General features: G+C 44.6%; 1 protein-coding gene across 1 annotated transcript; it reads left to right on the top strand.

Moving 5' to 3' along the window:
- CHST7 (carbohydrate sulfotransferase 7) lies at positions 1-27,493 on the top strand. Its single transcript, XM_075916209.2, has 2 exons — positions 1-1,588; positions 24,860-27,493. The coding sequence occupies exon 1, from the start codon at positions 165-167 to the stop codon at positions 1,560-1,562; it is 1,398 nt and encodes a 465-aa protein (XP_075772324.2). The 5' UTR covers positions 1-164; the 3' UTR covers positions 1,563-1,588; positions 24,860-27,493.
- Positions 27,494-27,524: the final 31 nt, after the last annotated feature.

Raw genomic sequence — 27,524 nt, 5'->3', positions numbered from 1 at the left:
GTTTCCAGAAGGGGAGGGACCCGCGAAACCAACACCCTCCAGCCGCCGCCTCCGCCAAGTTTGTGCGCTTTCTACCCACCCGGCGGCGGCGGCTCAGCCAGAGCCCGATCGCAGGGCGGGCGGCGGCGACTGGCTGCAGACGCCGCTGCCCTGGCCGCAGAGCGATGACGGGCCGGTGGCGCTGGCAGCACCGCCGCCTGGCCCTGTTGCTGGTGCTCTACACGCTGCTGCTGCTGCTCCTGGTGCCCTACGTGCAGGACTACGGGGCCAGGAGCGGGCGCGGGACGGAGGAGGCGCCGCTGCAGCCGCGCTGCCCCAGCCTGCAGGAGGCGCTGGGCGAGTGGGACTGGGAGGAGGAGAAAGAGCAGCAGCAGCAGCAGCAGCAGCCGCCAACCCCGCAGGGCGAGGCCGAGGCCGGGGCCGGCGGGGGGAAGCGGCACATCTACTTGCACGCCACCTGGCGCACGGGCTCCTCCTTCCTGGGGGAGCTGTTCAACCAGCACCCGGACGTCTTCTACCTGTACGAGCCCATGTGGCACCTGTGGCAGACGCTGTACCCGGCGGACGCGCTCAGCCTGCAGGGCGCCCTGCGCGACATGCTCCGCTCGCTCTTCCGCTGCGACTTCTCCGTGCTGCGCCTCTACGCCGCCCCGCGGGACCCGCCAGGCGGCGGCCACAACCTCAGCACGGCCGCCCTCTTCGGCTGGCGGACCAACAAGGTGATCTGCTCGGCCCCGCTCTGCCCGGACGCGCCCCGGCCCCGCCGCGACATCGGCCTCATCGACGGCGCCGCCTGCGAGCGGAGCTGCCCGCCGCGGGCGCTGCGGGAGCTGGAGGCCGAGTGCCGCAAGTACCCGGTGGTGGTGATCAAGGACGTGCGGCTGCTGGAGCTGGGCGCGCTGCTGCCGCTGCTGCGAGAGCCCGGCCTCAACCTGCGGGTCATCCAGCTCTTCCGCGACCCCCGCGCCGTGCACAACTCCCGCCTCAAGGCCAAGCAGGCGCTGCTGCGGGAGAGCATCCAGGTGCTGCGGAGCCGGCACCGCGCCGAGCCCCGGGGACTCCCCCGCCGGCAGCCCCTGCCCCCGGCCGTGCTAGGGGGAGGCGGCGGCGGGCTCCGGGCGCCGCAGCAGCAGCAGCACCGGGCCGAGTTCTTCCTGAGCGGCGCGCTGGAGGTGATCTGCCAGGCCTGGCTCCGCGACCTGCTCTTCTCCCGCCGCGCCCCGGCCTGGCTGCGCCGCCGCTACACCCAGCTGCGCTACGAGGACTTGGTGCTGGAGCCCCGCGCCCAGCTGCGCCGCCTGCTGCGCTTCGCCGGCCTGGCCGTGCCGCCCGCCATGGAGAGCTTCGTGCTCAACATGACCCGCGGCGCCGCCTACTCTTCCGACCGGCCCTTCCTCATCTCCGCCCGGGACGCGCGGGAGGCTGTCCACGCCTGGCGGGAGCGGCTCAGCCGGGAGCAGGTGCGCCAGGTGGAGGCGGCCTGCGGCGAAGCCATGAGTCTCCTGTCCTACCCGCCCAGCGCCGAGCCCGGTGGCGGAGCCCGGGAGGGGGGCAGCAGGTAGCGGCGCCGCCTGAAGGGGACATGCAGGTAACCAGCTTACCCGCCTCCTCCATCTACCTGCAGGGCCCGGGTAATGGTGCAGCTGCCTTTCCCGGGGCGAGGGAGACAGGTGGAATCTCTTTCAGGGACAGGGAGGGGTGGGGCGAAAGCCTGATCCTGTTGAAGTGGGTGGGAGTTTTGCCATTGGGCACCTCTACACTTTGAGCAGGAGGTGTCATTTCTGGCTGGAGGCCAAATGACAGCTTGCTAGCTCTGAACTAATGTCCTGAAACTGTGTCAAGTATCAGAGGGGTAGCCGTGTTAGTCTGAATCTGCAAAAGCGGCGAGGAGTCCTGTGGCACCTTATAGACTAACTGAAGTGTTGGAGCATAAGCTTTTGTGGGCAAAGACCCACTTCGTCAGATGCATGTCATGCGTCCCATGCATCTGACAAAGTGGGTCTTTGCCCACGAAAGCTTATGCTCCAACACTTCAGTTAGTCTATGAGGTGCCACAGGACTCCTCTCCCTTGTCCTGAAACTGATGACTGTCCTGAAACTGATGATGTCTATATATAGCACCTTAGACATTGGCCCTTTGCCAGCTGACCCGGCTGGGTGGAGTCTCTTTCATTGCTGGATGTATGTCTGAGCTTGGTAGAAGCTCAGGATCTAGGGCCTGGTATGGTGGGAGGGTTCCAGTGCTTGAGAGGGAAAGTCTACATAGGAATGATGCAGCCTCATAGGACCCAGTTAGCTGGAGTGGCCTAGCTACTGGTTTTTCTTTGCTGTGCAAACATACCTGAAAGTGTAGCTATGGCCATGCAAGTGGTGGGATAGATCCCATCTGCCCCTATTAAAGCAGATGGCTTCTGCCACTGCTAGTGCCCATCCTAATTGCACTTAACATTTTTAGTGCCCTAGTGCAGTCAGAACTTGTGTGGGTTTAGCTCCCGGAAATGGAAATTACACCTTCACCTCAAAGACTAGACATCGACTTCAGTGGGACCAGGATTTCCTCCTGAGTGCATTGGGCGGGAGGAGGATGTCCCTCCTCACTGTTTTGAGAACTGAGTTAGATTTTAATTAATTAACAAGCCAGAGCTGCAAAGTTACTCTCCATCCACACTGGACTCCCCACAGCACTGTTGACAGTGGGACTTTCACACACCTAATTGGGCACTCAAAAGAGGCCTGAACATCTGGCTTAATGTTTGCCATTGTTAAGCTTCATAGATCCTTCGATGTTGAAATTAATAGGGTCAGTTACTCTTCTTACTGTGCTGTTGTTTAAGGCCAGGAGCAATATTTCTGACCATTATTGCAAGGTTATTTTTGAAACAGTTACAAACTTTTTTTTTAAGTGAAAGGTCATTCTGCAACATTATATCGGTCAGGGGAAAAAAAGAGCAGTTAGGCCAAGAATGGGACATCCCTAGACTACAAGCAAAGAAGTTGGGATACAGGAAGACATGACATGGTTCATTTTTGCCTTCATCTGATGGGAGCAGATCTAGTTAGATCGCTGTTCCCCTGGGCTGTAGCAAACCTGGTTTTAAATGCTCCAGGAATTGATGTTTTCATGCCTTCCCCTTGAGACTTTCCCTTGATGGGTTTGTGATTGAGGTCTGATATTATAGGCACACTGTCAATTTAGAAATCCCAATCAAAGCAAACCAATACTGTCCTTGCTTCTGGTATAAGTAGTACCTTAAATTAAAATTGAAAAGGTCTTAAAATGTATCCCAATTAATCTCATTGGCTGTGTCTACACTGGGCCACTTATTCTGGAAAATCAGCCGCTTTTCCGGAATAAGCTGCGAGCTGTCTACACTGGCCCTTGAATTTCCAGAAGAGCAACGACGCTCTACTGTACAAAATCAGCCACTATTCCGGAAAAGCTACGCTGCTCCCGCTCGGGCATAAGTCCTTATTCCAGAACACTGTTCCGGAAAAGGGCCAGTGTAGACAGCCCAGTAGTCTTTTCCGGAAAAAAGCCCCGATCGCGAAAATGACGATTGGGGCTCTTTTCCGGAAAAGCGCGTCTACATTGGCCACAGATGCTTTTCCGGAAAAAGGGCTTTTCCAGAAAATCAGCCTGCCAATGTAGACGCTCCTTTTCCGGAAAAATAGTATTCCGTTTTAAGCAGTTCCGGAAATTCATGCCAGTGTAGACACAGCCATCTTGTTTTTCATTTGTCTAGGGTAGTGAAAATTGATAAGTAACTTCATGGTTCTTTGGCATTAGACAGCATTGTGCATTGATATCAACGCTAATTCAGCCATACATAAACATCTTGTTAACACCTTATTAAAATCTAAAAATAACCAATGCTTCTAGAATTTCTAAAAGTTCCCAGAGGAACAGTTATTAAACATTCCAGATAGTATGAAACTGAAGTATACCAAAATGTAATTCCCTTGATTCTTTTCATTGCTCAAATTAAGAGAAATACAAAGAATATGTTAAGGCTTGAATTTATATTCTAACAGACCTTTTCACTGCTTGGGGTTCAAGTTTATAGTGAAGAAAGGCATCTTCTCCTTAGAGAGGCTTCCCACTAACCCAATAACCTAGTGACTGGGTTGGAGATAATCTTTCTCTATGTATTAGCAGTGCTGTACTGTAATCCACAGTGTGTGGGAGACACATGAGGTCAAGGGAAGGGGAACTGTTTCCACTTCTCTCTATTTGACTCTAATACTGTAGATGATGATCACAAGAATGGAGTAAGCACTTGGCTACAGCAAGGGGTTTGAAAATGTTTGTTTATTCACTACTCTTAGTCTCTTTACAATACTCTTAATGTAGGAATATTTTAAAAATTGGTTTAAGTCTTATTTAGTGTGCCTAACACATTCATTTGGACAGCTGGTAAAAACTGCTGAGAAATGAAAAATGAATGCTTCATATTTCAACTTTGGTTCTCTGCACTAAGAAAACATTTTACTTTCCTAACTTCCTGCCTGACACAGGGTGCTGCAGTGTATAGGATTCTGTCAGTCACATCCTATCCCAACAATAACATCCTCTCAGCTGGTAAATTGGCAAACAGAAACAATTACATATATTTCCAAACAAGGTTTAAAAAAACCCCAAACTTGGCAAGCTCTACTTATCTAAAGTTTGGGTTTAGTTTCCAGAAACTGTTTTCAGTTGGACTTCCTGGAACTCTCATATTAGAGTATATTTTCTTTTTTGGGAGGGGGGGAGAGGAAAGACAATTTAGTTGTATTAAGACCAAGTTTCATGGGCATTCAAGGGTAAAGTCACATTTATATGGAACCCTCAGATATAAAATGAAACCATGAACTTCAAATCAGGGATAATCCTGTGCTGATAATCAAGCACAAAACTATACATGTAAAATGCTAAAAATCAAGGTAGTTCAAAAGGAATGTTTTGATGGCTGCTGTTACTGAAGGAGCATTTGAATTACACTGTAATTTTAGTGACTTGTTATTTAGAGTATTGTTAAGACTTGTGCACCTTCCAGGTTCAAATTTTTAAAACTGTTTGGGCATTGCTCCACTCAGTGTTGCAACACCTAACTGTGTTAGGAGCTGAATTCTCCTTTTAAAAAATAATGTAGGGCTGTGTCTACACTGGCATGATTTTGCGCAAATACTTTTAACGCAAGAGTTTTTGCATTACAGTATTTGAGTAAGAGAGCGTCTATACTGGCATGTGCCTTTGTGCAAAAGATTTGCTTTTGTGCAAAAGCATCTGTGCCAGTGTAGACGCTCTCTTGCGCAAGAAATTGTATGCCATCGGGCTTTCTTGCTCAAGAAATTGATGTTACCTGTCTACACTGGCCTCTTGTGCAAGAAGACTTATCCCTGAGCGGGAGCGTCAGAGTATTTGCACTAGAAGCAGTGATTTCATACAGTAGAATGTCAGCAGATTTCATACAGTAGAATGTCACCCGCTTTTGCGCAAAATCTTGCCAATGTAGACACAGCCTAGGTGTTTAGGAGCCTACTATCATTCATTTCCAGTGATACAGACTCATAAGTTAGGCACTGCAATGCTCAGGGGAGCGATACCTAAATAGTTTAAAAAATCTGATTCCTAAATCATTTAGCATCTTTTAAAATTTCATCATCAATGCATTTAAGATGGACAGCAAATAATGTGATTTCCTCCTCCCCCCCCTCCCCCCCCCCCGCCCCTGGAGCTTTGTCTACATTGCAAGGTTTTTGCGCAAGAAGCTTTTTGTGGAAGAGATCTTCCGCAAAAACTTCTTGCGCAAAAGCATGTCCATACCTCAAAAGCACATCGCAAAAGCGATGTGCTTTTGCACAAGAGAGTGTCCATGCTGCACGGACACTCTTGTGCAAGAAAGTTCTGATGGTCATTCACCAGAATGGCCATCAGAGCACCTGTGCTTTTTCTGATACTCTTGCGCAAAAAGGAGTTATTCCTCATAGAAAGAAGTATACCTACACGGCAAAAAGCCCTCTGTTACAGTAAAAGCCATTTTACAGTACATTTTCTTGCACAAAAATGCGCTTGAGGTGTGGATGCTCCGTGGGTTTTTACGCAAAAACAGCTGTTTTTGTGCAAAAACCCTGTAGTGTAGACATAGCCTGGATGTATTGTTCTCCTAAGAATCTTTGTCTGTTTGCAACATCCCCTGCTCAGACTGGAAAGCTACTTAGTAAATGTGGAGCACAAAAATATAGTTGATAAATATACTGATATTTATCAACTCTGATTCAGAGGATTAAAAATAAATTTTAAATCAGGACTACTAATGTGGAGTTGTAGTACTTGAGAGCATTTTGAGTTAAACAGACGCAGATCTTGCTGAAAGTGAGATGGTGGAAAACTATGGAAGCCACAGAATCCTGCTTAAGTGGTTACTGATTAACTGTGATTTTACATCCCTAATCTCTAGCAGTAAAGCTGTTGCTAAAATATTACCTTATACTTAGGGGTGTGAAAGGTTAACTGGCGTGGCCATGGGAGTAGCCCCTATCTGTGGCAGTCCCTGGCACGCCACAGGTAGGGGCTGCTCCAGCCTGCCCAGCCACGGCTCTCCCTCTTCAGCTGTCCCACCCTTTAAGCCGTTAGCTGGTTAAAAATCACATTGAACCAGTTAACCAATGAAATGGGATTTGAGATACTCATTGACTTTAAATCTGAGTCTTCAAATCTAGACTCTGATTCATATGCATTAACACAGTCAATAAATCTGTACGTTTCAGCTGACAATATAGGGCACTGTATGATTTGCTGTACAGACACACATTTGAGTAAATGATCCAAGTCCAATGATAGCAGTATTTACCCCTCATTTTACTTGGTATTAACATGGCACTTCATTAATCAATATTCAGGTGGTAGCTGTAGAAATTCATGCAATATACTGGTTTATTTCAGGTACAGAGGTAACAGTCTTAATAGTTTAGGAGTATTTTTATTTTTCCCTGATAAATGCAGAGATGTACAAATTTATGATCTCCTCTGAAAAGGGTCAAACTACAGTGGACTTAGTCACTTCTTAATGATTTTCGTATTACATGAAAAAAGATATATTGGCATTAGAAAAGGTTCAGAAAAGGGCAACAAAATTATTAGGGATTTGGAACGGGTCCCATATGAAGAGAGATTAAAAAGACTTGAACTTCTTGGCTTAGAAAAGAGGAGACTAAAGGGGTATGATAGAGGTCTATAAAATCATGACTGGTGTGGAAAAATGGAATAAGAAAAAGTTATTTACTTATTCCCACAATATAAGAACTAGGGAGTCACCAAATGAAATTAATAGGCAGCAGGTTTAAAACAAACGAAAGGAAGTTTTTCTTCATTCAGTGCACAATCAACTTGTGGAACTCCTTGCCAGAGAATGTTGTGAAGACTAGGACTTGAACAGTGTTCAAAAAAGAGCCAGATAGCCATGAATCTATTAGCCAGGAGGGGTAGGAATGGTGTCCCTAACTTCTGTTTGTCTGGAAATAGATGACAGGAAAAGTATCACATGAGGATTACTGTTGTGTTCCCTCCCTCTGGGGGATCTGGTATTGGCCAATGTCAGCAGACAGGATTACTGGGCTAGATGGACCTTTGGTCTGACCCAGTATGGCCGTTCTTATGTACATGTGTTCACTGAACAGTTAAAGGTTTTTTTTTTCCCCTTTCAACCCTGGAGAAACAGAGTCAAACTAAGTTCTTTCCTTTTCTCAGATATCAATATTAAAAGTTTCAGCAGGCCAAATTACGCCCTCAGACACTTATGCAAACCTGTTGCCTTAAACAGTTTATCCCACTGTAGTGGAACTTATTGCAGAAGGGGAAACATTATGTTCAAGAATAAGCAGAATATGTACTGAGATGTATTGGCTCTGTAAGTCTAACAAGAAAAGAATAAAAAGAATTAAAAGCTTGTCACTAATGGCGAATGGGGATAGTAATTGGTAGTATGTGCTATTTTGAAATAGGGTATGTCCATCAGGGATATATATATATGTAAAAAACGAAACAAAACCCCACAACCATGGCTAGTTTGGATCTGCTTACTTGGGCTTCTGGGGCTAGTGTTCTGGGTTGAAAAATTGCCAGACAGACATTCAGGCTTGAATTGGAACCCAATCTCTGGGTCCCTAACGTGGTGGAGAGTCCCAGAGCTCAGACTTGCACACACGCTTGATTCACCTCCAGAGCAGATCCAGTTTGTGCATTGAATAATGTAGGGATCCTGTGGGGGGTAAAAACTAGCTTGCAGCCATGTAATTAAAGGCTGTATCACAGTACACACACAGAAAGGGACTGGGTTAAGATTGCACAGAATCTCATACTTCTGGCATTTTCTGACTTTTGAGCGTTTGACTTTGCATCATTTTCTTTTAATGTCATTTGCATCCCGTGCTATTATATATACACACATCTCCCTTTCCCCCCCCAAAAAAATAGTATTAGACCGGAGTCACTTCAGACTTGTACCCAACAGCATTTTAAATAGCAAAAGCTGCACGCCGTCTCACTAGTGACATTAAACTAGATTTTGAAAAAAAGCAAACTAAAAAAAAAGAGAAATTCCATCATGTGACATATTGACACCAATGTAATTCATCAAGAGGAATGGAACCTTTATCTCAAACAGACAGACCCTGCCACATGAACTAACAGAGTTACTGATGTCAGTAATAGTTTATCATATGTGGACTAGAACTAGAAGAGGGAGAAGACCTAGTTTGCCAAGTGGGTTTCATAGATATTTGCTGACAGAAGAGGAATTACGAGACTCAGGAATCGCTGGTTCCATTCTAGGCTCTGGAGGAGCATATGTTTTAACAGGCAGAAAAATATGCTCATTTTCCTCAAGGCAGGCCCCTTGTGTCCCATCCCCTCCAACCTATCCCTGACCTGGTTCTGTCTCTTGCCCACATCAGCTCCATTCCATTTCCCTTACCTACCCAGTCACAGCCTCTATTTCTCAGGCTTCGGTCTTGGCCCAGTTTACTTGTCCAGCCAGTCCTAGGCTCTGCCTCCAGGCTTGCAGTCTGCATCCCAGTTTCTCTCTCACCTCTGCTCCAACTCCTTGTCTCAAATCTGTTGTGCTTCCGGTCTGAGTTCCCTATTTCCCAGGCACCTTTTCTAATCTCAGCATCTCCTCTGACCCCATTCTTGTCTCCTTATCCCAGTTTCTTTTCCCAGCCAATCTCAGCTCCCCTACACTAATAGACTGGAACATTTCAGTCCAAGTGGCTGAAGTTTGACAATGCCATAAGAAGCTGAAATCAGGGTCATGTAAGGGGAAATGTTTGGCAGTCTTAATCATAAGATATTCTGTTAACCCCATCTAAAACATCACCATTTCAGTCGAGCAATGCAAACTGAACTTGACTGTTCAAGGTCAGCACCACTAAAGGGTAATGTAGGTCACTGTCACAGCTTAACTTGCCAGTACTGACAGCTAGAGTTTCTTGGCACTAAATACTATGCCAAGATAGAGACACACACTATACTGAGAAGTTATTCAGTCTTTGGCCCATTGCTGGAGCCAAGACTGCCAGATGTATCCCTCTAAAACAGAACTGACGGATCTCCTGCTCATGAAAAACATTACAGCAGGAGACTTTTGATGATTAAAAAGGGCTGTCAACTTAAACTGCACATTAAATGACCCAGGTCATGAGAATCTCAAACTGAAAGAGACAGGATTAGCATAAGTAGGATCTTGAAAATTTCTCTGTCAAGTCAAATCTCTCATTGACAGCCTTGTTGTTCCCATCTTCTTTAAAATGGTAGAGCTCTGCCAAGTTTAATACAAGTGTCAAAGGAACATTTTATACAGCATGATTCTATTCTGAAGAATGGATATGGATATGTCTACATGGGGATAAAAGACCTGCAGGACGGCCACAGCTGTCAGCTGACTTGAGTTCACAGGATGAAAAACTGCTGTGTATATGGTGAGGCTGTGAAGGAGACTATTGTCTATAGTATCCTCTTTCATTTGTTGCAAAAAGTTGAAATATGTGTAGTAAATTAAGTAGAGGATTGCAGAAAGAGAAGGTTAAGGACACTGATTGCTGTCCTGGAGAATTTAATTCTGTTCCAGCCTTTGCCACAATGTTAGTGTGTGGTACTTGGCAAGTCACTTAAACCAGGCATAGGGAACCTTTTTTTGGTCGGGGGCCACTGACCCAAAGAAAGATCATTCAGGGGCCCCACACCAGTGAGATTCATCCCCTCCGCAAAAAAATCAACAACCAAAAACCCCCACCCTGGCCTTGCCCTGGAGAAACAACAAAAATAAACAAACCTCAGTGGCCTGGCCCCCCAAGAAACAAAGATACACTTGGGGCACTGGGGCTCCCTTGTACTCTAGCCCCCTGGAGCTGGATCCAGCCCCTGCAAAGTCTGGGCTTCCTTTCCCCACCTCTGCAGTGGAGCATGCTGGCGCTAGTGCTCCAGCCCCATAGGTAGCGCCGAGGCAGGGAGACTTGCACTGGGACTGGTACATTAGCAGTCCCTAGCTGACTCAGGGCTCCATGCGGCACTGCCGCTTTGAAACACCACATGAAATGCCGGTGGGATTCCCCAGCTGGCCCCAGGGCTGCATGCAGCATTTCAAAGTGGCAGCGCCACGTGGAGCCCAGCGTCTGGTCCTCAGGCTGCACGTGGCGCTGCCACTTTGAACCACCCCTTCCATTGTCCCCCTCCCCCAATTCCTCTTTCTGACAGAGGCAGCAAAGGAGGGGGGAAGCGACTAGTTGACTTAGCCATTCACATCCTTAATTGTATGTGCATTTCTGAAAAATACATTCTTTAGCTATCTTGGCAGAACAACTGGGATGCTTCCTTCACTCTCTCCAACTAACGCAGCTTCTGTTTTGAAAGGGATAACTTTTGAACTCTCATTTTCAGAAGCTGATTTGAATTACTTACAGTCAGGGATGTTAAAAAGCAGTTAATTAGGTAACCGTGTAACCGTTAAACATCTTAATGATTACACGCTGCAGGTTCTGCAGTGTATAGCTTATATTACAGAGCCTGCAGTGCAGCGGGCTCCCCAGGAGTGGGGCTGGTCACCAGTGTGTGCTGGGAGCTGGCTGCCAGCTCCTGGCCCTACTCTTGGGAGCCAACTGTGCCGTGGGCTTTGCTGTATAAGCTTTAGACTGCCGTGCTAGGCAGCAGCAAGCTACCTAGGAGCCAGTGCGTGCCAGAAGCCAGCTTTTAAGCTGGCTGCTGGTGTGCACTACCAGCTGTCCTGCACTGCTGCCTCTGATACACAGCCAGCAGCACGGGGTGGCAGCCAGCTCCCGGGGAATGGACTGGAAGCTGGCGTGTAACTGTTACATGAACTTGTTGGTTAACCATTTAAATGGTTACAATGTTACATCCCTAGTTACAGTATAACCAATCATCATTAGGAGTAACTGTATGATTAGGAGTAACTATAAAATGTGTCCTTCTGGTGGAAATACTGTACTATGATTTAAATGGAAAAGTATCTATTATTAGCATATCCTCTGAGTGAAGGCCTTCATTTCAGCAAAGTCTCATTGACTATTTCAGTTAATTCACTTTGAGTTCAGTCACTTACTACAACAGCATAGTATTTCATGAAACTTAAGCCTTGCAGAGCTATTATGTTAAAATAAGAACTGTCAACATCAGTTTCTCAGATAACTAGATAAGAATGTTAAGGGTTCATTTGATCCAGTTTCCTCTCTGAAGATACATGTTTGCTACAGGACTGAGGTGCTTGCTTAAAGCTGGTGTGGCTGTTTTCACACAGGCAGAGACAGTACTAGCCGAGTCGAGGGATCTAAGCAGGAATGTTTTGGAGACTTTCCTTCACAACACAATAAAAAGTGAATAGGGGACTTGGTGAGCTGCTTTGGGCCCTAAGCAATTTCTTCATCTGCTTATGCCTCACACTGGTTCTATACTGGGTCTTTAACAGAAATGAAGATTTATACAAAATGGGCACATGTAACTTAGGACTGCTTTCAGGCCAAAGACTTGCAAAATGCTTATTGTACTTCATTATAGGCAGGGAATCTTCAGTCATAGGTTTTATTTTGGATCATAAACTCATTAATTTGAAGTTAAGCCTGCCAATAAACCCTTTGATTAAAGTAAGTAATATTTTCATTAATTAAAATTCTCGTCCAAGAGCTTAAAATTGAAGCAATTATGGTTAGTCTAAACATGATGCCATTCAGTCTATATTACTGAACCAGTAGATTGAATCCTTTGCTTGTGGCCTAGATCTGCTTCTGTAGCTGTAAAGCAAAAAAAGTCTCTACTTTTGTATTGTCAGACACTGGGCTCCTTTTGATTTTCCATAATGTATAGCACTCTTGACGTAAGGCTAAACTAATATGTAATTACCAATAAGCCAATTTACAACTGTCAACAGAGTGGGCTTACTTTGAAACTGAAGTTGTTTGGCTGGAGTTATTCCAATGTGTTCCATCATGGCTGTATCTAACTCTTAGAAATTCCTGCCATGAGTTCTAGTTTTAGGAGTAAAACACCCTGGAGGCTGCTGTGGGAACATTCTTGAATGAGTGAGGCTTTGGAGACAGATGTTGTTGGAAACAGAACCCAACCCACTTACTGGCTGAGGAATGGATATGTGGATGTCACAATTGTACTGGCAAATGTCCCATGGTTCTGACTAGCTAGGCTGAACATGCAATAAAAGGAATCTATTTTATAATCTTTTCTGTTGGAAACAATGACGAAGCCTGCACGGTACAGACTGCCTTTGGTGGGAGTTAAAGAATCTTTGAGTACTTTATTATGAAGCCACTAGAATCATGTTCAGGGGAGTGTGGTTAACTGATATAAATGCTGGGCCTTTTACTGCTACTGGGAACTCTGGAAATGGAGAAAGCAGAGATCCATCTTGCCCTAAAACAGCTTTTCAATGAGCACATGCATGGGTTCTTAGTATCTTCCATGGAAGAGCTATTATCTTAATTTCCAGGTAAGCTGCAGTTGACTACAGTTAAGATTGAGTTCATTACAGTTTAAATGTAAAACATTATAGAGATGTGGTAATTATTCCAAAACATAAGCATTATGAACATCCAAGGAATTTTTTGATTTAGGTTAAACTTAAAAAGAAATCCAAACATGCTAGGACCCCTCTCCCCAGCCACTCTTAACTCTGCTTGTAGTAACACGATATAATAACCATACTTGAGTATATAATAATTTATTCTGGGATGTCTAAACAACATGGGTGCATCTAGACTGGAAAGATTTTGCGCAAAAACTTGCCAGCTGTCTAGGCTGGCCACTTGAATTTGCGCAAGAGCACTGACGTTCTAATGTAAGAATTCAGTTCTTCTTGTGCAAATACTTTGATGCTCCCGCTCAGGGATAAGCCCACTTGCGCAAGAGGGCCAGTGTAGACAGGGACCTTAATTTTTTGCACAAGAAAGCCCGATGGCTAAAATGGCCATCGGAGCTTTCTTGCGCAAAAGCGCATCTATACTGGGCACGGATGCTTTTGTGCAAAAACACTTTTTGCACAAAAGCATCCGTGCCAATCTAGATGCTCTTTTGAGGAAATACTTTTAATGGAAAACCTTTTCCGTTAAAAGTATTTTCACAAAATCCTGCCAGTCTAGACGTAGCCCATTCATCCCCCCCCACCTCTATCCCTCCATATATCACATCACACAGTGGAGTTAAGACTGGGTACCTTCAAGGTATGAAAATGTATATAAAACATTTGGATTTCTTAAGTTTAATCTTAACTTTGAATTTCCTCAAGCAAAATTTCCAGTGTGTATCTCAGAAAGTTCAGTTGTGTAAGGTGTGGACTTGGGTCTGATGTGCGTTCCACCTAGAGTAACTTTGAGGCCATGTCTTCACTAAACAGAAGATTAATGCTGCCGCAATCGATCTTCTGGGGCTCGTCTACACTGGCCCCTTTTCCGAAAGGGGCATGCTAATTTCACAGGTCGTAATAGGGAAATCCGCGGGGGATTTAAATATCCCCCGCGGCATTTAAATAAAAATGTCAGCCGCTTTTTTCCGGCTTTTAGAAAAGGGGCCAGTGTAGACGTAGCCCTGGAATTTGATTTAGTGAGTCTAGTTAAGAGGCATTAAACAGGTACTTCTGCTTCTGCAAGGAGCAAGAGAAGCCTACAGGACCAAACGGTCTCATCAGCCTCCTGCTGTGGGGACAATGGGGAAACTCGAAACAAGGTAGCTGACTCCAGCTATGCAATTACTGTAACTGGAGTTGTGTATCTGGATTCAGCCTTTCCTTTTACTGTGGACCTGGCCTAAATGTTTTGCCATCTATTTACTTTGCTCAGCACCTTCACACTCATTGTGCTGAACCATGAGTCAGGCTAGTAGTTCTGAATCGGGATGTAAAAATTTGTTTAGAAATGTAACCGTGTAACCGCAACAAATCATGGTGGCTACATGGTTATACCCGCTACGGGCTCTGCAGTATAAAGCTTAAATAAGTGACACCACTTCCCCAGCAGAAGGGCCACAGGGGAGCCAGCTTGTAACTTGTCAGGTGTGGGGGCGGCATAGATAGGGGCTGCTCCATGGGCTCCGCGAGGCTGGAGCAGGCCCCTGTCCAGAGCAGGTGGGTGCTGCTTCAGCCCCTACTAGTTAACTGGAACTGGCAAGCCTCACCAATTAAGAATGAGGCTTACTGGTGAGACTTTTGCATCCCTAGTTCTAAGAATCTAAATGTTGCTGGAGAAAAGCTTTAATTTAGGCTTTGTATACAGTAGAATGTGTTTGCTGGTACAGCTATGCTGGCAAATGCTCATAGTGGAGACAGTGTGTATTGGCAAAAGAATTCTTGGAATATGTGTTATGCTTGCACACCACATTAAATAGGCTGTACCAGGTAAGTGACTTTTTTGCTGGTATAATTGCATCTACACTAGGGCTGTATCTACACTGGCAAGTTATTCCGGAAAATCAGCCGCTTTTCCGGAAAACCTTGCCAGCTGTCTACACTGGCTGCTTGAATTTCCAGAAAAGCACTGACGATCTAATGTAAAATCATCAGTGCTTTTCCGGAAAAACTATGCTGCTCCCGTTCGGGCAAAAGTCTTTTTCCGGAAAACTGTTCTGGAAAAGGGCCAGTGTAGACAGCACAGTAGTGTTTTCCGCAAAAACGCCCTGATCGCGAAAATGATGATCGGGGCTTTTTTGCAGAAAAGCGCATCTAGATTGGCCACGGACGCTTTTCCGGAAAAAGTGCTTTCCCGGAAAAGCATCCTGCCAATCTAGACGCGCTTTTCTGAAAATGCTTTTAATGGAAAACTTTTCCGTTAAAAGCATTTCCAGAAAATCATGCCAGTGTAGACGTAGCCTTGGGCTTTTGCTAGCATAGTTACGTCGGTCAGATTTTTTTTTTTTTAGAGTGTTTGGGGTGTGTGTGGAGAAAATCACATTGCTGACTTAGCTATCATGGCAAAAGTTTTCAATACAGGTTTTCCTTGTATGCGAGCTGCATTTTAGATGAGTGTTACTGCGAATTGAAGTTGCTTAAGCACTCCTCTACTCAGATTCCTGAAACATTCACCTTTAGTGTTTGTGCAGACCCCAAACATGATTTTTCTTTAAAGATGAAGCAAAAAATCTTTCAGCTGTGATGTCATTCTTTCCATGGAAAAAGAAATTGCAAAAAATTAAAACTTAAAGCCTAGTGCTAAAACAGGGTGGGAGGTATAAAGTGGAAATTTGGTCGAAAAGGTAGCATTGAGGGAAGAGTGGTGCTTTTTACAGAATGTCTATGCTTTGGACTAGGGGTGTAATTCCAGATTTAAGGAGATGTACAAATGCTGGCTCCGATAGTAGTGTATCCACGTGAGCCTCCCAGAATTATGTGCCTAGTGTATTGTGGATATGTAACTGGGGTGTCTCTCCCCTCCTGCCATGCACTCTGAGGCAATGCTCTATTTTTAGCACACTGGGAATCACACCCCCAGCACACAGTGAAGGTGTAACCTGAGTTTTAGGGTAAAAAAAATTATCTGAATTAGGGGCTGGCATATGTGATGCCTTTAACTGCCCCCCAATATTCTGAGTGATATAGACTGCATGTGCATGTGTGGCTGAATACAGGAGTAAGGAAAATGTAGCAAATTTTGTATATTCACTCAGGTATAAGTAACTCAGGAGCAGCAAGTAACTTCATTTACTGCATCCCTTACAGCACTATGATAAAAGTGTGCAATTCACGTCAGATAATTGTTGGCTATTTCCTAATGACTGTGCAGTGAAATAAGTTAAGGGCTGGTTACGGCCTACCCCCAGAGTTTCTGCACACCCTTTGTAGGAGCACTTGCTTCCACCATTGACTTCTCTGAATGAAGCTGTGGGAGTATAGTGCCACTGACAATTCAGGCATAGAACAGTTTCAAGAAAATGGCATTCTTGTGGTATGCGTGCAAATAATAGTGTAAGTATTCCTTAAACCCTATGGAAAGATAATGTTAGGTTTACAAAGTGAAGCACACAAAAGCCAGGAAATAGAAAAGCTGATGTTACATGCACAACTTACGGATTGTGGGTTGTGCATCATGAATAAAATCATCATAATGACCATCCTGGGTCAGCCCAGTATTGATCTGGTTCTAGACCCATATACCCTGTCATCCACCAGTGGCTTGTGCCAGATGTCACAAAGAGAATGAACAGAACAGGATAGTTATAAAATTATCAGAGGATGAAGTTGCATGTCTGACCATAGTGGCCAAAAGCCATTGTAGTAACTACAAGTCAGCCTCCTTCATTCCCAGGGCCCTTTGGTTTTGGTTTTTATTTATTTTTTAATTTTCTGGGTAAATAGCAGGATGTATTATGGTGGACTGCAGGATGGGGGAAAAAAGTATTCAGTAGATTAATGCTTTGATGAATGGAACTCAATGTAGTTTGCTACTGAACTCAAAACACAATTCCACCTCTTAAGTTTAAGAAAAAAAACTGCAATCCCTAAAGTAAAACTTTTCATTTGTATAAGGAAATCTTGAACAATTAGCCTATAAATATTTACATTTAGTAATTGGGCCACACTACTTTCAGGGAATACACTCAACTCCATCCTTTTTCTCCACTTTTTGTTTATTCAGAATGTTTGATTATTTCATGTTCTGAAATTTTATTTGATACATATTTTTATCATTTGTGTCCGATCTTTAAACTTATCTAACAACTTGAAACGTACACGATAGGCATGAGATTCATCAGTACATTCAGATATGCACACACTACAGAGTTTGTGTGCATGCCTGTTTGTGTATCTTCTAGACTCGTGTTTCTGAAAGTTTTCTGTGGGAACATTTTGAGAAACACTAATTCTAGACTAATATGTAGCTTTATTTTAACAAGCAGCTTTGCATACGCACACAGATTAATATATTACATCTCATGCAATCAATGTATTCTATCTTCCTAATAAAAGTAGTTTTTACATGTTTGATACAAAAATAGGATGAAAATGAGGGAAAACTAACAATACTTTTTGTAAAATGGAATTTTGTTGGTAAAAATTAGTTTAAATTGAAAATGAAGGGGCTTACTTATTCAGTATGAAGTTTGAACAGAAGAGGCATTATAGCTGGTAAAGTTAGGAGAGCAGGGTTTCTGTGAACTAGCCAGTGCTTATTTAATGTTGCAGTGGATTTTGCTTAGTGCTTTAGATGTCATATTTAAGTGTAGAATGTTTTAAAGTATTCAGTTGACAGAATAGCAAGCTGCTTCCTCTCTCAGTATAGCCAAGAACTGTAACTTTTTTCCAACTTGTGTTCTCGTTTAGCATATCTCAGTTCACAGCATCCACTTCCTTTAATCCTTCCTTCCTCTAGTGTGACATGTCTGTGAAACAAAGAGCAGTTTTAAATGTTCTATTTCTCTTTCCACAACAGTCTTATTCTTGTTGCAGTATTAAAATGAAAACAGTAGAATCAATGTCTGTATTTAGTTTTATTTAAATCTTCAAGTTAATAGTGAACCAGAACACAGGCCTTGTGTTTAAAAAAAAAAAATCACATTTTCAAACCATCATACTACATGGAAATTATGAGATCTGAAGTTTCATAATAAAGACTTGGTCATGTAGAAAGTTTCTCTTGGAGACTGACCCTGAAAACACATTAGTTATTTTGTTACTTCAAGCATATTGCTGTAACATCCTTCCCTTAGAAAAGACCATCTAATTCAGCAAGGGATTAAAATAAATTATCGAGAGTACTCTAGGCACATAGTGGAAAAGGTTACCTAGAACTAGATTAGCAAACTACAACTTCACTGATACTGTTGTATTCTCAGTCCAAAATACATACGGCCCTTCCCTGCAGTAAGAACTAGCCTTTTTGACAAAATCTTAAGAGTTTCCCTGAAAACTTCTTTAAAGGGATATTAGGATTTCCTGAACATTTAGTGACTGAAGAAGGGAAGTAATCCTTCTGAAACTGGTCTTCAGTTATCCACAGAGAATTTGTGAGAAGAAAGTTCTTAAATCTTTGTTGTAAAAGGCATGCTGTGTTCCTTTAATAATAAAGGCATTTGAGAACAGGTGAGAGACTCAATTTATCTGGCTTATTTTCAGCTTCTGGCATATTAAGTGACTGATCAATTTTTGTACCTCCTAAGCAGCTCTCTCTAGACCTAGGTGGATGGTACTTGCATAAGTAACAACAGATGACATAATCTTACAACATGATGGATTCAGTAATGCTTTTCAGTGTTGTTAGAGTAGAACCTCTGAAAGTTCTTAATCATCTTCATGATCTTACAGCTTTGCACTTAGTAAAACTAAGTACTGCCAGCTGAATAAGAGCTTGCAAGACCTTTTACTTCTGTGTCCTCCTCTCCCCCTCTAAAAGCTATAACCTGCTAGGACAATGATTATCTAAACTAGGGATTGGCAATCCACTGGTGGTCCGAGAAATAATTTGCTTTCATTGAGCATCCATAGGGCCTTGCTTCACCATTCCTAGCCAGTGAGCAGGTCTAATGCACTCCATGGATAGATAGTTATATGAGTCATACCTGCCTTCCTTTTTCATTGAGGGGGGCAGCTATGAGACTAAGTCACAGGAAGAAATATTTTTACTTGGAAGCTGTAGCATAGCATGCTCAGACTTGTAGTCTCAATGGATCACACCTCTGTTTAAACAATTATGGTGACTGCAGTCTTCCCTCCTTTTACAGAAAGCCCTTGGGGGCCTGTCACCTGTTTCCAGGTTGTTGGTATTGCTTTCCTTTGGGCAAAATTTGGAGGAATCTTGCTAAAAGGGGCATGCAGTGAGCTAGGCCCTAATCCTGCACCATGGAGGTCAGTAGCAACTATTTACTTCACTGACCATAAAGATCTCACCTTCCTGAGCCATGCTGGATACAGCTCCACCCCTTATGCATTGTAATAGTGTAAAAGTGGATGAGATATAACTAAACACAAAGTTCAGATGTGAAAAGGCCAGTTTGCATTGTAAGTTTCCAACTGTATCTGGAACAGCTGCAAGAATTACTTTAGTCAGTGCTACAAATGGTGCTCATGAGCTTGGCTAACACTAACTGTGCAAGCTTACTAATAAAAACTGCCAAAGATAGGATACCGTGAAGAGCGACAATGTTACAGTAAATAAAGCCCTGTCACACCACAAGGCTCATTGAGCATTTTCGTATGCACTGGACTAAAATGACATATTACTAATTTAGTACTTAGATGTCCTGAGGGCTGCTGCTCCTGCAGTAGCTTTTGTGCTTGACTCTGGCTTTTCTTCTGTGCTCATGAACAGGAGTGGGAAAGGCAAATCAGCCTCCAGAGGAAAACTACTTTATTATAAAGCTTTACCTCAGAGATTAGCCAAGTCATGTATGACAGTACAGGCTGAACCTCTCTAGTCAGGCACCTTGGGGACCTGACTGGTGCCGAACCAGGGAATTTGCCGAACAATGGGAGGTCAATATTGTCTAGCAGCATTACCAGCACTTCCACTGCTTACTGGGCTCTTAGAAGACATTCAGGGGTGAATTAGAGATAAATATCAGCACAGAGTCAGGACTGGTAGCTGTAAATAAACTTTACGGGACCCCAGGAAACTTGGCCACGCCCATGACAAGTGCACATCTGGCTAACTAAAATCATGCACAGATGTTGCCAGGCTATAGAGGTTCAACCTGTAGTGTTCTGCAGTGCAACATGGAAAGTAAATCCTGTTTCATGGCAGAAGAGGTGGATGATTCATACAATAGCTCTGCTACCTAGTTTTAAGAATTGTTTTCTATTGGAAGTAAAGAACATTTATTAAAAAGGACCCCAACTGAAGGGCTAATATTCATATGTAGTGAGAATCAGAGCAAAGTGTTTGGTAAAACTTAGTGAATAGTAGTACAGAATAGTACAGTAATTCCTTATTTAACACGTGCCCGCTTAACAAGTTTTTGCGATAGCACGATTTTTTTTTAAAGGAATGTTTTTTGAATTACATGACGATCCTCGGAATAACACGATTTCCCCAGCTGGCCCATTTCCGGCAGCTGCGCGGGGCTTCCCCCAGCTCCCTGCAAAGCGGTGGAGGGTTCACTGCTCGCTGTGCTGTTCCCCGCTGACTCCCCCTTGCCAGACGCCTTGCCCCCTCTCCACACCCCACTTGCAGGCCGGCGGTTGGGCTTCTCCCGCCTCCCTGCAAAGCGGCAGAGAGTTTCCCGGCAACCCCCCTCCCCGACACAATGCAGGTCCCAGCAGACCCGTCATGGGGGCATACTCCCAACCCAATCCCCCTCCCCTTTCCTCCCCTTCCTCAGAGCCAAACACCTCCACTCCCTGCTGTAACCTAGTCGCCTTTCTCCGCCAACCTTATATCCCGGTCCCAACAGACACCACCGCTTGAAACGCAACCCCCACCTTTTATATTATTTTCAATGGGAAAACTGACCCCGCAGAACACATTTTCACTTACCACGATCATTTTCTGAAACATATCTGTAGTGTTAAATGAGGAATTACTGTATACCTGAGTTAATGGTCCCAAGATACTACTGCAGGTTACACTGACAAATCTGGGTAAGCCCAGATGTTCAGCAACATCCATGGTGTGGCATGACCACAGATGTTCCTGGACCAGTGTGCTGGGACTCTCTGCAAGGAGTAGGGGCCTGGGAGCTGGCCTGTGGCTCCGTTGGGTTGTGAGGGGGAAGCCAGGAGCTGGGCTGCAAAGACGGGGTAGGGAGTTGGCACGCGGCTCAGCTCGGCTAAGGAGGGGCTGGGAGCTGGTGTGTGGCTCAGCTGGGCTGTGAGAGAGCCAGGAAATGGGGAGGGGGCATCGCAAGGGGCCCTGATATGATTACCCTTGTCTGGAAAAATCCTTCATCCAGGACTAGTCAGGCCTGAGGTTGCCAGACCAGGGAGGTCCAACCTGTACATTACAAGGGGGTAATGTTAAGCCACTGGAAGAATGCCTTGTGTGCTAACAGTTCTTGTTGTCATATACTTTATTCAACTAAGTTTTAAAGTACCTTTTTCTTTGAATAGGATTGGAGGAGTGGGGGGGAGGGGGAGGGGGAGGGAAGAGAAAGCTCTAGGTAGGCAGTCATTTAAATTTTAATTGTCTAATGATTTTATGCTAGTCAGAATTAGTATGGGTTTGCCTATGTCTTAACAAGAAAGTACATGCAAAGGCATCAACTGAAGTATGCATGTCTGCCATTTGCAATGTAAATCCTGTCAAATCATACTACATATACAGAGGGATATACTAGTATAGCCAGGCTAAAAATGCTGCTAATTTGACACATTGTTGTTTGATCATGTGTTTGGTAAAGTTCTTAGGGAATGCAAAACTTAATGAGTATGGGATATGCACATTTAATTAAATTAGTGCAGGATTTGTAGGAGTTATTTTCAGTGGAGCTTAATGACTTAAAGGCCTAACTAATCATATCCAGGAAATATTACTAAAAAGGAACCAGCTTTACAACTTTGATGGATTATGTTCAAAATTGACATGGGCATTTACTGAACACCCTGCTTTGTCATTTGCTGGAGAAACAAGTTTTGTGTTCAAATGGGGGTTATAATGTTTACATATCATAAATATAGTAGCCCAATGTCTGTGCCTCTGTAACGCTGAAATGCTGGCTGTTCCCTCTGGGCGGCGCTGTTGCCTCCCACCGCGGTGCTTGGCTGACTTCTGCACCGCTCAGCTGAGCCGCCGCACGGGAGCAAGCGGCCGCTTGGGGTTTGCGTACCCACGAGGGTGCTACATGGGGAGCGCGGGGCCCAAACGGCCACTTGCGCTGCTTGCTTCCATGCGGCGGCCTGGCTGAGCGGCGCAGAAGTCAGCCAAGCGCCATGATGGGAGGCAACAACGCCGCCCAGAGGGAACAGCCAGGGGGTGAGGCTTGGACGAGCATGCGGCTCTGACGTCAGGAAAGGGTACCAGATTCAAAAGGAGGAAAGCGGAGCAGACACACAAGGACGTGGAGGAGACAGAGAGGAGAACAGAGGAAGTGGATGACTGCGAGAGAGAGAGAGTGAGAGAGACGCAGCAGGAGGAGAAGAAAAACACAGAGTGACAGGTGGGAGGGGGAGAAGAGAAAGAAAGAGAGAGACGGAGAGAGAGGCAAGAGGCAGAAGAGCTGAGAGAAAGAGAGGCCGTTTGCACTCGGTGGCCTGGCTGAGTGGTGCAGAAGTCAGCCAAGCGCCACGGCGGGAGGCAAAGGGGGGTGGGGCCTGGATGAGCGTACGTCCCCGACAGAGACAGAGGAGAGTGGAGGGGGGGGGGGGAGGCAGGAGGAGGAGGAGGAGAGAGAAAGAGACATGGAGTGAGAGGCCAGAGGCTCAGGACAGAAGATCAATGTGGAGGAGAGAGCTGAAAATCCCATCTTATGATGGTCTAATTGGCTAGTTATATAGAACAGGGGTGGGCAAGATCCAGCCTGTGGACTGCTCCACTGGGACCGTCAGGCACAAAGCAGTCCCAGTTGCTTCACAGCGGTCCCAAACCGCTTTAAGCAGCTGACTGCTCCCCCTGGCTCTCTTTTCCAAGTGCTGGGAGGAGGGGGAAGCTTCATGGAAACTGGCCAATGGGAGTTGAGATTTTGCTAGGGGAAGGGGCAGTACCCAAAGCCTCCCACTTCTCCACACACCCTTGGCACTCAAAGCAGAGAGCTACAGGGAGCAGCCAACAATTTTGAGCAGCCTGGGGCTGTGGCAGGCAAGAAGCCTGCCTCAGGGTTCTGCAGGGCTGTAGGCTGGTAGCTGCCTAGGTAAGTGCCTCTCAGCTACAGCCTGCCTGTGGCACTCCAGTCCCTCTCTCTTCCCAGCTCACCACCCCCTTCTGCTCCAGATCACCATCCAACCCTCTCTCCCCTCTTCCTCCAAGTCACAACTCGCTCTCAGAGCCTGTACTTCCTCTTACACCCCCCCTGTCCTGCACCCCACATCCCTGCCCCAGATCACAACCTCCCTCCTTCACCCAAACTCCCTCTCAGACCCCACACCATTTCCTGCATTCCAGACTGGTACCCTGAGCTCCCTTCTTTGCCCAACCTCTGTTCTAGACCTTGCATCCCCTCCATAGGAGAGTGCAGTTCTTCACCACTTACCAAAATCTTTGAGTGATCCCCTATCAAAAATTATTGCCCACCCCCTGGGATAGATTGTTTACATGCCATTGTTTTTCCATCACTGCTGCATAACGCTGCCACAGCTGCTTATCACAGAACAAAATTCAATTCTCTATATAATTCAGTGTATAAAGTATGTGTCATTTGGAAATGATTGCAAGGCTTGTTTGCCAATCAATACATGCAAATTATTAAAGTACAGGTAAATACAATAATGTATTTTGTCCATTTATTTTGGTGTAATTATTTATACTCTTCTTAGTCCATGTTTTGTTAAAATACCGTATTTTCCGGCATATAAGATGACTTTTGATGCTAAAAACATCCCCCAAAAATCGGGGGTTGTCTTATACGCCGGGTATACAGGCGGCGGGGCAGCCCAGGCGCGCCTGGGCTGCCCCGCCGCCCGAGCCCCTCCGCAGCTTTGCAAAGGTGCGCCTGGGATGCCCCGCCGCCGGCTTCCCCCGAGGCTTTGCAAAGCCGCGGAGGGGCTCCGGCAGCGGGGCAGCCCAGACGCGCCGGGGCTGTCCCGCTGCCGGGGCATCCTCAGAGGCTTTGCTCCTGGTGTCCCTGGTCTGCTGGAGATGGTCCCCAGCAGACCAGAGGCACTGGGAGCAAAGCCGAAGCAGCGGCGGGGTGCCGCGCTTCTGAGGCTTTGCTCTGGCAAAGCCTCAGAGGCGCGGGACCCTGCGGCTTTGCTCCCGGTGCCTCTGGTCTTCTACGCTCAGTAGCCTTATACGCCGGAAAATACGGTAGTATTTTACTATTCTACTGAGGAGTCTTGTATTGTTGTTAATCTTTGAAAAAGTGATGAGAGGATGTAGTCTTGCATGTTTGAACAAGCTAATTAAACAACCTGGGGTTATTACTTAAACTGATTACATTGCTAAATCCATCTCATAGAATAAAATTCTTCAATGCAGAACTATGCACACAGTAACAATAGTTTTTCTGCTTTTGATCCCAGAGCATAAAATTATCTTTCACATTGTTTCATATATTGTGATTTGATTTCTTTCCTTCCTCCACCCCATTTAAAAGCTGTATAGTTTATTGACAACGTTACTTATAATATTATATTATAATTATAATATTGGGAGCTACAGCTTAAAATTCCTATACTTTAAAAAAGTTCACAAATTCTCTTAATATGTCTTCTAATTTTAGAATACAAAAGCTGCTAATTGCAGAAAAAAATGTTCTAATGCAGTGTTACTTTTATTCCCACTCTCATAGCTTGAATTGCAGTCATTGGAAGAATGGGATACTCTACAGCCAAGGACTGCGAAGAAGAATTCATCCTTGAAGAGAATACATTCCACGTTCTTTCAGAACTTCAGTTTGACAACTGTACAGTTCTGCATAGCAGAACAAATTTAAATGAGCTAAAAACAGGTGGACACAGTGACTTCATTTCCAGTAAAGAGATGTCAGTGCAATATGGACAACTATGAACCTCCAGTATGGTGTGGTTTATTTTCTAGTTTAAAGCGGCCTTTCTAAGGTCACTTGTAGGTGTTTTTTCTGGCAACAAGGGGAATTACATTTTTAATGTTATTCACAATACTTGGACAAATCATTTAGTATTGTAAAAACTCAGCATTTGGACCAGTAGTATTGTATACTTAAGATTTCTAGCACAACTTTTACAGATCTATGTGGGTGTTTTAAGATCTCTGCTTCCCCACCCTGAAACTGGATAACGGTTTTATTCTAATATCAGGGCTGTTTTTAGACTTCTGAATACAGTAAATTATATAATAAGTTGTGAATTTGATTGTACAAACTTTCTTGGGGGGGGAGGTGGAAGGACTACTTCCATTTCTATTGAAAACCACAGAAAGCACAGTAGTAACAGTGCACCATACTCTTCCAAGAAAATGCACAGAAACCTTTGTTTGGGAGGGAAAAATAATCAGGACTGCTAATTTGTTGGCATAGCTGAAGTTCTGGACTCTTGTGTTCAGCTCTTACCAAAATGCCAAATTAAAATCCATTTCACGTTTGCTGGTAACTCATATCATAAATGACTCCTTGGTGCTGAGAGCTGGGACTTCAGTGTTCATTGTTAATGTACTGTATAAACCTTTTACGAATGCTAAGGTTATGTGGATTTATTTAATTTTCTGCAATATGGGGTTTAATTTGGCTCCACATTTAAGTCTCAGAAAAAGAGCTTGTTTTACAAAAAGCTAGAACTAGTCGAATAGAATTCCCATGGAAAGCTGACGAATTAGCTGTTCCCCTATGCTGGAAATCCCTTCGTTGCAGCTTTGTTATGCTATGCAAATCTGAAAGACATTTGCATTTCTCTCAGTTTGGACAAGCAGGCCAGGTATGTATTAAAAATGTTTACCAGCATAGCAGTGCCTGTTGGGGCTGTGGATTTTTTGTGACATTTCCATGCCTGCAAATGCCTTAGCTCAACTGAGCCACCTTGGAAGCTGAATTTTTTTAATTTTATTTCTTACAAGTGGTGGAAGGGGAAGAGTCACTACTCAAAGTAAATTTCTCATGTTCTCCCCCTTAATGTATTTTGGATCATGCAGTTCTTCCCCTGGCAAAAAGTGTACTGAAGTTCAATGAATTCTGCTGTAGTTAGGACTTCAGCATTAAGTATAGCATAACTGTTTCCAGCAGTATTTCTATATTAAAATGGTATGTCTAAGCCAGTTCTCTGGCTTTGTAATTTACCAGTTACTTCAAATTTTCCCTCTTTTGGCATGTAGGCTAATTTTCTCTATATTTTATTTTACAAAATGGCATAAACGCTTACTGGATTTTTAATCAGATGGAATCTTAAACTTTCTTCCTCAAGCTTAAAACTTACAATGCAGTTGAAGAATATTAAGCTCTATCATACTGCAAACCTGTCTTACTAAAGCAGCATTTTCCAGTACAGGAACAAATCCCCTTTCTAAATGCCTGCAAACTGTACAATGCATGCTGGATATATGAGAATTGTGTTCTTGCTACTGAGCTGTTCTGGTCTGCTTCACTTCCCTGTAATTTGAACTGAATCTTTTGTAACTAAAATTTGACATTTGCTTCCATGGATTCCCCCTCTTCTGTGATTTTTTTTTTGTTTTTGTTTTTTGGAACACATACATGAAGGGTATTTCTTCCAGTACTCACATCCCATTCAGTCTCTCTGGCCTGCAATCTGAATATTTTGAGAGAGTAAATGGCTGCTAGCTGTATAATTGAGTACTTATTTCACTATAGCAGGCCTTTCCCCCCACCCCCCATCTTTCTTGCTTAATTTTCTCATGCTTTAATTTTCTTAAGCCCTTAAATTACAGTTTTACTCCTCTGCAGAAGCAGGGACTCTCCCAAAATGGAATCGGAGGAAGCTATGAGTGGAGAGTTCCAGCTTCAAAACAGAAGTTCAAAAAGGCAACACTGAAGCCTTCTCCAAAAGGCATTAGCATGATTGTCACATGTTCCGTTTACTGTTCAGAATCACCTCCTATAACCAAGACACGGAATATTAAATACTGTAACCCATTCTATGATCAGTGGTGTCTGAAGAAAGACTACAGGCTGTTGTTTTTGTTAAACTGACTTTATGTGGACGGCCCAAATCCTTCAACCACTCCCACTTAAAGAGTCCAATTCATAACAGTGGGATTACATGTATGCGTAACCTTTCGGCACAGGGCTTTGTGAAGGGCTGCCACCGCCACCACCACCACCACCACCTCCTATTACTATTACTCAGCATTTCCCATGATAAGACTTCAATTGCTGTCTTTGCCCAATGGTAACCATTTAGGTGCTAGACCTCTCCCATAAGTGGAAATATTTTTTTCAGAGACTTGACCAAAATGGTTCAGCTGTTTTAGAGAATGAGGTGGGGGGGGGGGGGGGGGGGGGAATAAATTGGGCAGGGGCTGGACTT

This window comes from Pelodiscus sinensis, chromosome 1 (assembly GCF_052426305.1).
Source record: "Pelodiscus sinensis isolate ZL-2025 chromosome 1, ASM5242630v1, whole genome shotgun sequence".
Lineage (NCBI taxonomy): Eukaryota > Metazoa > Chordata > Testudines > Trionychidae > Pelodiscus > Pelodiscus sinensis.
Note: the sequence above shows the minus strand (reverse complement) of the source record. Positions and strands in the feature narration are given on the sequence as shown.